General features: G+C 54.0%; 1 protein-coding gene across 6 annotated transcripts in view; it reads left to right on the top strand.

Moving 5' to 3' along the window:
* The first annotated feature begins 6 nt into the window (after window positions 1–6).
* Window positions 7–8,274, top strand: part of SEPT4 (septin 4) — an 11,204-nt gene continuing 2,936 nt past the window's right edge. For 3 of the 6 annotated variants that reach the window (XM_015599378.1, XM_015599380.1, XM_025041636.1), the window contains exons 1-5: window positions 7–79; window positions 4,917–5,210; window positions 5,594–5,687; window positions 6,133–6,219; window positions 6,722–6,845. In XM_015599378.1, coding sequence (XP_015454864.1) covers window positions 77–79; window positions 4,917–5,210; window positions 5,594–5,687; window positions 6,133–6,219; window positions 6,722–6,845 — 602 coding nt within the window. In that variant the 5' untranslated portion in view covers window positions 7–76. Of the gene's footprint in view, window positions 80–1,292; window positions 2,874–4,916; window positions 5,211–5,593; window positions 5,688–6,132; window positions 6,220–6,721; window positions 6,846–8,274 lie in introns of those variants that run through there. The other 3 variants (XM_006924881.3, XM_006924882.2, XM_015599381.2) reach the window with 3 other exon arrangements.

Below are 8,274 nucleotides of genomic sequence, written 5' to 3'. Positions count from 1 at the left end.
GAGGTCCGCACGCAGCTCCGGCTGCGGGTCCCTCGGGCGCTGTCCAGGCAGAGCCGGCCCTGCCCGGGCTGCAGCCATGGTAAGGCGGGGGAGAAGGGGTGCGGGGTAGGGCCAGGGCGCGCAGGGCCTGCAGCTCCCAAGAGGCTCGCGGGGACCTGCAGCGCTGCAGCCCTAGCTGTGCAGGGCGGGAGGCACTGTCGCCTGCAGCGGGCAAAGGCGAGCAATGCTCCTTCGCTGTTCCCAAGTTTCTCTCTCTGATCTGAGCAGCTACGGAGCGGGTCCCGACCCCCAGGATGCTGCCGTGTTCTTGGACGAAGGGGCGGGTTGATGCTGGGGATTGGGGGGTGCTGGCCGATAAGCGCTTGTTGTGCAGGGGAGGGCGCGTCAGCGATGAGCGGAGTTGAGGGTCCCCGCCCTTGTTTGGGTCATCTGTTACCTGGTGATGCGCTGTCTCATCCACCCACCCTGGGCTCGGGCCAGCACCAACTTCCTTTGGAAAACACACAGAAGAGGCCCACAAACAGTCCTGCCTCCTCAAGAGGGATGGTGAGACGCTTGGGCCCTCCTTCCCACAACCCGGTAAGGGGCAGCTCCTAGGTCCTTCCTACAGCGCCCTCTGCCCAGGGACCCCTGAGAGAGGGAAGCCCAGCCCACCATTCTACTCGGTGGGGTCAGCTATATCCCTCTGCCTCCAAGACAGGAACCATGGGGGAGCTTCCGCCTGCTGCATCCTACACCACCGTCCTCCAAAACCAGGTCCCTCTGCAGTGGTGGGGGTGAGGGGAACTCATGCCTGCCACCTGCCTGTAGTGGGAAGAGAAACAGTAACCCCAGCCAACCTCCCTGGAGGCCCCCAGGTAGGAAGTTTTAACGTTTGGCTGTAAAGGTTCCAGCTCTTGCCCTGCCACCATAGCTAGAGCCTGCCACAAACATGCTATGCCGGATGTCAGGGCCTTCAGGCCCCGTGCCAGCTTCTCCTCCTAATCTGGAAGACCCCCAGCCTTTGCCCTCTGCACTGGGAGGCACAGGCTGTTTATAGTGGGAAGAGATTCGTGACCAGCCTGTGGGGCAGGATGTTAGTGTGGGCAGCCTCCAGGAGGGCGCTCCCTGGGCCCCATAGAATTAGAAGTTTCTGGGTCTGGAAAGGCCAACCTTTTGGGCTCTTGTCTCTCAAGCTGTGTCCAGGCTGAGGCCCAAGTCTTGGCCAGGAAGTCTTGGTGGCCCTGTGACCTTCTCCAAAGAGGGGTTCCTGGGAGAGGCCAAGTCGTTCCTGTCTTTATCCCTGTGTCTATCCTTTTCCCCCCGTGGAGATGGACAGATTGAATGTTCCAGGGATGGAAGCTGGAGAGCGGGGGGTGCATTGATTGTCTCCAGTGCCAAGTTCACCAGGGGCCAAGAGGGGCTTTTGCTGCCACACACTAAGTTCAGTTCAGCTGAGGTCTTGGTGCTTTCATCTTGGCTAAGTCCATCCTGTTCCTCTCTAATTAAAGACACCCCACCACCACCAGAGTCTTCAGCCTTTGAAGCCAGCCCAGTCCTTAGGTTGACCGGTTCATGTCAAGCCAGACTCCTCTGTGAGGGTCTCTGTGGCAGGAGATCAGTGTCTCAGCTGCTTTGGAAATCAGAGGGGAGAGCTCCTCAGCCCAGGAGTCCCAGGCGTGTTTAATTTGCATGCAAAAAGAATGACAGGCTAACATTAATAACCATCCTGTGACTTGAGATGCACCTCCTCTCCTCAGGTTCAAAGCAATATGAGGTATCTGTCATCTGGGAGTGCTTTCTCTCCCCAGCCTTCCTGGGAGGCAAGGAAGGGCCATTCACAATTGGACATTAAGGCCTTGAAATTAAAAACACTACTCAGAATCACAAAGGATGTTTCTGGCCAAACCAGAAACAACTGCCTCCTGACTGCTAGTCAGGTGCTCTATCTGCACACTCCCAGCCAGGCCTCTCAATTTGTGTCTCACCTAATTGGCCACTCTGAAGCCTCTGGGATGTCAGTCTCCCGTTGGCCTGAACTTATGTCCCTTAGAAACCAAGTACCACCAGCTCCCCCACTGACCCTCTGGAAAGTGATGGGCCAATGGAAATGATACAAGAACCCATGAGTCGGAGGTCAGGTATCCTTGGGTACCTCTGTGGCTGGGGCTTTCTGCAGGGAAATGCAGGGGACAAATTTCTGAAGACAGTGGGGTTCTCTGAGAACACAAAGGGACACTTGGAAGGAAAACTGGATCTGCTTCCATGAAAACCTATGCCTAGGGATATAGGACATCCCACCCTACTTTAGCACTGCTTAAAGTTAAGGCAAAAGAGATTGGAATCCTTTGGGAGAGGAGTTTCCTGAGTGCTGGCCCCATGTACTGATGAGCCGAGACATCTTGGGGACAGCTCACAACCCTCTGACAGGCTTCCGTGTCCTTGGGGGTTAACAGGAGAGGCCAAGTGGATCAAGAGCCTGTGCTGCAAACTTGGGAGGCTGGTGCTGCGCCCACCGGGGTGGGCAGGCATCATGGGGTAGCCAATCAGAGAGGAGGGAACTGCAGAGAAACCCAGTGATCCTGCTGCAGCTGAGCTGTCCTCGGAGGGTGGGAGCCAAGGGAAGGGGGGAGGAGGGGATGGGGAAGGACATTCCACAGGCTTTTTTGGCCCCTGACAGAGACAGGGAGGTCAAATAGAAAGGGAAAGGAGCAAGCCAGGACTCCAGATCACAACAAGAGCATCGAGACCAGGCTGGTTCTGTGTGTGAGGAACTTGCCTGGGAGATAAAATTAGACATAGAGCTTGCCAACCGGGCATCTGAAGCGTGGGACATGGACCGTGCACTGGGATGGCAAGGCAGTTCTGTCCCTGAGGACAGGACTGAAACTGGGGTAAGGTGCTACTTTGGGAGATGGGTGGGCCTGACCTGTCTTCCCCCTGTCTTGACTGGGATTGGGGCTCAGAGTTAGAAAATGATTTGGTCAGTGGCAGAGCTGGGGCAGGGAAGGATAGACAGGAGGCGAGGACCCTGGTGTCCTGACTTCTTGTCTAGAGCCCCTGTGGGCCCCTCTATCTCTTCATGCTGATGAGCAGGCAGGGCTGGCAGGGAGAGTGGTGCTGGGTTCCTGGTGGCTCTGCTGAAAGGCTGTGGGGTAAGGGTCTCCATCAGTGCCTTTCCTGCTGCTCCTCTGCTCCGTACACCTGGGGAAACCATGTGGAGCACAGTCCTCTCCCATCCTTAGCCTGACCCCCAGACCAATTGCTGGGCCACTGCCGGCTCATATAGAGGGTCAGGATTTCCTGGAATTCCCCAGACTCCTTAGCTGCCAGAAAACAAGACCTGCTGCCCCTAAGTCCCATCCCTTCTCTATTTCCATATAATTAATCATCCAAGCTGGGACACTTGAGAATGAAAAGGGGTACAATTAATCATGCTTGGATAGCAAACATAAACTAGGGTATATGGTTACCCCACTGCACCCCACAAATGGCTGAGAAATGCCTGTTAGGTAGGTCAGGACAGCCTCTTCTGGTCACTGAGTCCCCCCTACATGCTGGTTCCAATTTCAGGCTAAAGGGCCTCTTTTTCTGTCCCTGTCCAGGCAAGTCCTAGGGGGTATGGCTATAAGCAGGTGTGGGGACTTGAGAGGTGACATCCTGGAAGTAGCTCTGAGGGAATTTGCCTTCTAACCTTCCTACCTCAACCCCTTCTCTTTGGCATAAACTTGGCAGTGTGCATGTCCACCTCCTTCAGTTCTTCCCTTTGTAAAACGGGGACCCACGGGAAGACTGTGGCCATCTTATCTCCCCCCACTCTGGCTGGGACTCCACAGTGGTCCGGGATAGCCCCCACTGGCTTGGCCAATCCCCAGAGGGTGAGTCAGTCTCTGAAGCCGGCCCTTGTCCATTGTCTGGGGGGTGGCACATGGGTATTGTGAGGCAGAGCTGAGCCCAGCACTGCCAGGCACTCCACAGGGGGACCGTCCCCAAAGGAAAGAGGAAGCTTTAGGGTTGAGAGCCGAGCCCAGCTGAGGGTGAGAATGAGGGGAGTGGCCTCCTTTCCGAGCTGGAGATGGGGTGGAACAGGCCTCTGCAGAGCAGCCAGCATCCTCTGACTACCACTCCTGTGGTTCACAGTTGAAGCCAGAGTCCCCTCCTGCACTGCTAAAGCCCAGCTCCAGGCATGGGAAACATGGGGCATCTGTGGGGTGCTTCTCTCATAGTTAGGGGCTGTCAACAGCTCTGGAGGCCCAGTGTCTTCCCAGTCTACCTCACCTGGTCTCTCCCAGGTCCCCTCCACCCCCCACTTTCAGCATCCGCTGGCAGGTTTACCCTTCTCCCCTGAGGCCCAGGCTCAGGCTCTGGTGTGGCTCAGCATCTAGAATATGGGACGGGGCTCAGGTCAGCTGTATGAGCTCTGAGCATTCCCAGAAGAGTCTGCACCTCAGTCCCAGAGCTCGCTGACCTTCAGTGACAGGAAGCATGGAGCCCCCTGCTGGTTCTTGATTTACCTGGAGTTGGCTTCTCTCTTCTCCCTTGCCTACTTCCCTCTTTCTGACTCTGCGCACTCCTTGAATCCTGAGCCACATTCTCCTATCAGCATTAATGCCTCTCCCTGCGCCCCCTTATTCAGTCTGACTTTCTGGCCTTTGGTGCAGCCCTGGTCTCTGACTTGGCCAGACCCCCAGGAAGGGAAGCCTCAATAGCACCCTGTTGAGACCCTCAGGACTGGACCCTGGGGCCTTTCCTGACATCTTGGACCTATGTGTGACAGGTGAGGGGAGGGGCGGTGAGCACTTCCTCTGGCTTGGCTGCTAGTGCAGTTTCTTTCCCCTCTAACCACAGGCGCTTTCCTCTCTTTCTCACCTTCTCCTGTCTCCTTCCTTCATTCTTCCCTTCCCTGCCACCTACCCCACCTCACCCCAAACCCCCAGATCAAGCGCTTCCTGGAGGACACAGATGATACAGAACTGAACAAGTTCGTGAAGGATTTCCCAGGAAACGAGAGCTACCACCAACCAGAGGCCAAAACCAGGGTGTCCAGGCCCCAAGTTTCGGAGCCAAGGCCCCAGGCACCAGACCTCAACGAGGATGACTTGGAGTTCAGAACCCCCTCGTGGCCCCAGCCCTCTGACAGCCAGCAGTACTGCTCCGCATCAGCCCCTCTCAGCCCCTCAGCCCGGCCCCGCAGCCCATGGGGCAAGCTTGATCCCTATGACTCCTCCGAGGTAGAGCCTCCAACTCTGCCCTTGCCTTTCAGTGAGGAATACCCAGGGAGGGAGCAGAGAGAGTCTGAATGTATGCGTGTGGATGTGCACATATATGTCTGTGTATGCACACACGTTTATGCATCTTGGGCTGGTGCTTCTCTCCGTCCTGTGTGGCCCCAGCTCTGTGGTGTCAGACCCCAGGTGCACTGAAAATTGATAGCAGTATCAGTAGGGGCAGGAACCCAGCCCCACATGCTGGTGATCCAGACGGGGCCTCAGAAGAGTCTGGCACTGCTCCTCTAAGGCTGAGCAAAGACCTAGGAGGGAGGGAGAAGGCTGGTTTAGGGTCCTGGGGCCCTTCCTGCCTCTTGCCCTGATGTACTGTGCCTTCTTGTACACAGGATGACAAGGAGTATGTGGGCTTTGCCACCCTCCCCAATCAAGTTCACCGGAAGTCCGTGAAGAAAGGCTTTGACTTTACCCTCATGGTAGCAGGTAGAGCAGGGTCAGGGTTGGGCCAGGCTGGGGGTTTTTCAGGTGGGGATGGTCTGTGTTGGGGGAGGGGGTATGGGTAGGGAAGGAGAAGGTAGCAAGTGGTTGTCCCTTTTTGCAGAATAGCCAGGAGCCATGGGTGGCCCAAAAGTATGTTACGGGGTGGGGGGTGCAGGGTGGGTAATGCGTGCAAAGAACACTTACCAATAGGTTTCTTGTATTTGCCTTTTTCTGTGTGACCTTGGGCAATTTCTTAGCCTCTCTGGGCCTCATTCAAATGAGCAGTCTGGATAAGCTGTTCTCTCTGTTTCCTTCCAACTCTAAAATGCTCTGGTTTTCTCAATTAGATAAGAAAGCAGTTCTCCTCACTCCTTAGTCTAGTGGGGTTGCCTCTTGGCTATAGATCTTGTCTTCTGATTTGGTGCTTCTGTCCTCTCTCCCCTGTCAGGAGAGTCTGGCCTGGGGAAATCCACTCTTGTCAATAGTCTCTTCCTCACTGATCTGTACCGGGACCGGAAACTCCTCAGTGCTGAAGGTAAGGAAAGGAGGGGAGCCTGAAGACAGGCAGGTGAACCTGACTTTGGAAATCAAACTTGCTCCAGAGGCTGGGGGATGGGGCCGACTCGGCATGCAGGAAACCATGGCTTCTAGAGAGACTGACAGCAACTCTCTATAGACTTAACTTGCCTGGCAGCCCACCAGCCAGCTCCCTAAAGATTTGGGTGCCGAGGCAGGGCAGGAACCAGAATCCTGCCCTTTGAGTGAGTCTCTGACCCCCAAAGGATTCCAGGAATCCAAGAAAAGATCCGGGAGCAGCAGAGAGGCTGGGGCCAGAGCCAACAGCCACCGGCATTTCCTGTGTTGGGAAATGTGCTCCTTGCTGGTTCCCAGAGAACAGGCCCCCAGGCAGCCCCGGGATGGGAAGGGGGGCAGTGTGGATGAGGCCGTCTGGGCAGCCAAGCTGGTTGGGGTAGGCTGTTTGTCCTGACTGGGCAGGTCCTTGCCTTTGCCCTGGCCTCAGTTTCCCTCTTCTCCAGAGCGGATCATGCAAACTGTGGAGATCACTAAACATGCAGTGGACATAGAAGAGAAGGGTGTGAGACTGCGGCTCACCATTGTGGACACGCCAGGTTTTGGGGATGCAGTCAACAACACAGAGTGGTATGTCTGACCAAGCACAATTTCAGCTGCCCACCCCCATCTACCACCCATTCCATACATAAAACAGGGTGCACACATGGGCACAGACATGTCCAAAATTGTCAGGAGGAAGAGGTTTGTGACCTTGAGAATGCCACTGCCCCTTATTGGACAGCTGTCTCCTCTGCAAAGTGAGAAGGAAAAGATTAGAATAGATGATCTCTAATGTTCCTTCTGATTCTGCCCTGTAATTCTATAATGGGGATGAGGGCATAAGATAAGAAAGAAGAGACTCAAAAAAGCAATCATGTGAAAACATATAACATAGGGCCTGACATATATAGGTGCCTAATAAATGTCACCCTCCTTCCTTTTCTTTCACCAGCAACATTTTAGGTGCCACAAACATTTTATTACAGGAGCGAGAGTGTTTGGAGGGAGGAGTGAAAGGGAGAAAGGAGAAGCAGAGGGAAAAGTGGGTGGAACTTCGCTTAAACTCCAACACCCTCTAGGCTACCTGCCAAAGCAAAGGTGGCTTTGCTACACCCCTCTATTATCCCTGGCTTTTTTTTAGGAACTGGAGGGATGCTTAGATAATGGTCAGACCTAAATGAGTAGATGAGGAGACGAATGGATTAAAGACAGGAGAAGAGGTGGTGCCTTTGATGAAGAAGTTAGGCAGGGTGGTGCTAAGACCCCTAGACTGAGTTCAGATCTCGATTCAGCATTTGGTAACTGCATGATCTTGAGCAAATGACTACATTCCTGTTTCTTCAATTGAAAAATACTGACCCTTACCGCCTCACCCAGTTGATCTGAAAATCACCCAGAACAATGCATGTGAATGTGCATTGAAAACTATAAAGGCTGATTACTTTACGCTCATGAATTTTAACATAATTGCAGGATCAGCGCAAAATAAAAATGTGGGGCCCTTTGTTCAAAATTATTTCAAGATACCCACAGCAGAGAAACAAACCAAGCATGGGCCCTTCTGAGTGCGAGGCCCTGCGTGTGACTGCACAGGTCGCACACCTATGCAGCTGACCCTGGATAATTGCCTCACAGACTAATCAGACCCTTACAGATCTTTCTGTGCTTTGAACAACCCCCATCACATGCTTTATCATTACAACATGTGACTTTCGGCTCAGCACACTGGTTCATCTTCAGTTTCACAGTCTAAGCCTTGAGGGAAAGGCCATTTCTTACATTCTTGCCATAGCACTGTGCTAGCACATGGTACAAGGTCTCCATAAATATTCCTGATGGATTGAGGTGGCATCCATGTCACCATCACCCTTCCTGCTTTATGTCTCAGCAGACTGGGCTTGCCCTGAAACTCTAGCTCCAACAAGCACCAGGTTCCTACTGTATTACCCCCTTCTTCAGTCAATCTACTTTGCTCCTCTTACCTTCCATAATTATAATAACCCACTTACCTGGCACT

Source organism: Pteropus alecto, unplaced genomic scaffold (assembly GCF_000325575.1).
Source record: "Pteropus alecto unplaced genomic scaffold, ASM32557v1 scaffold98, whole genome shotgun sequence".
Lineage (NCBI taxonomy): Eukaryota > Metazoa > Chordata > Mammalia > Chiroptera > Pteropodidae > Pteropus > Pteropus alecto.
The sequence above is the reverse complement of the archived record's forward strand: the minus strand, read 5'-3'. Positions and strand labels throughout refer to the sequence as shown.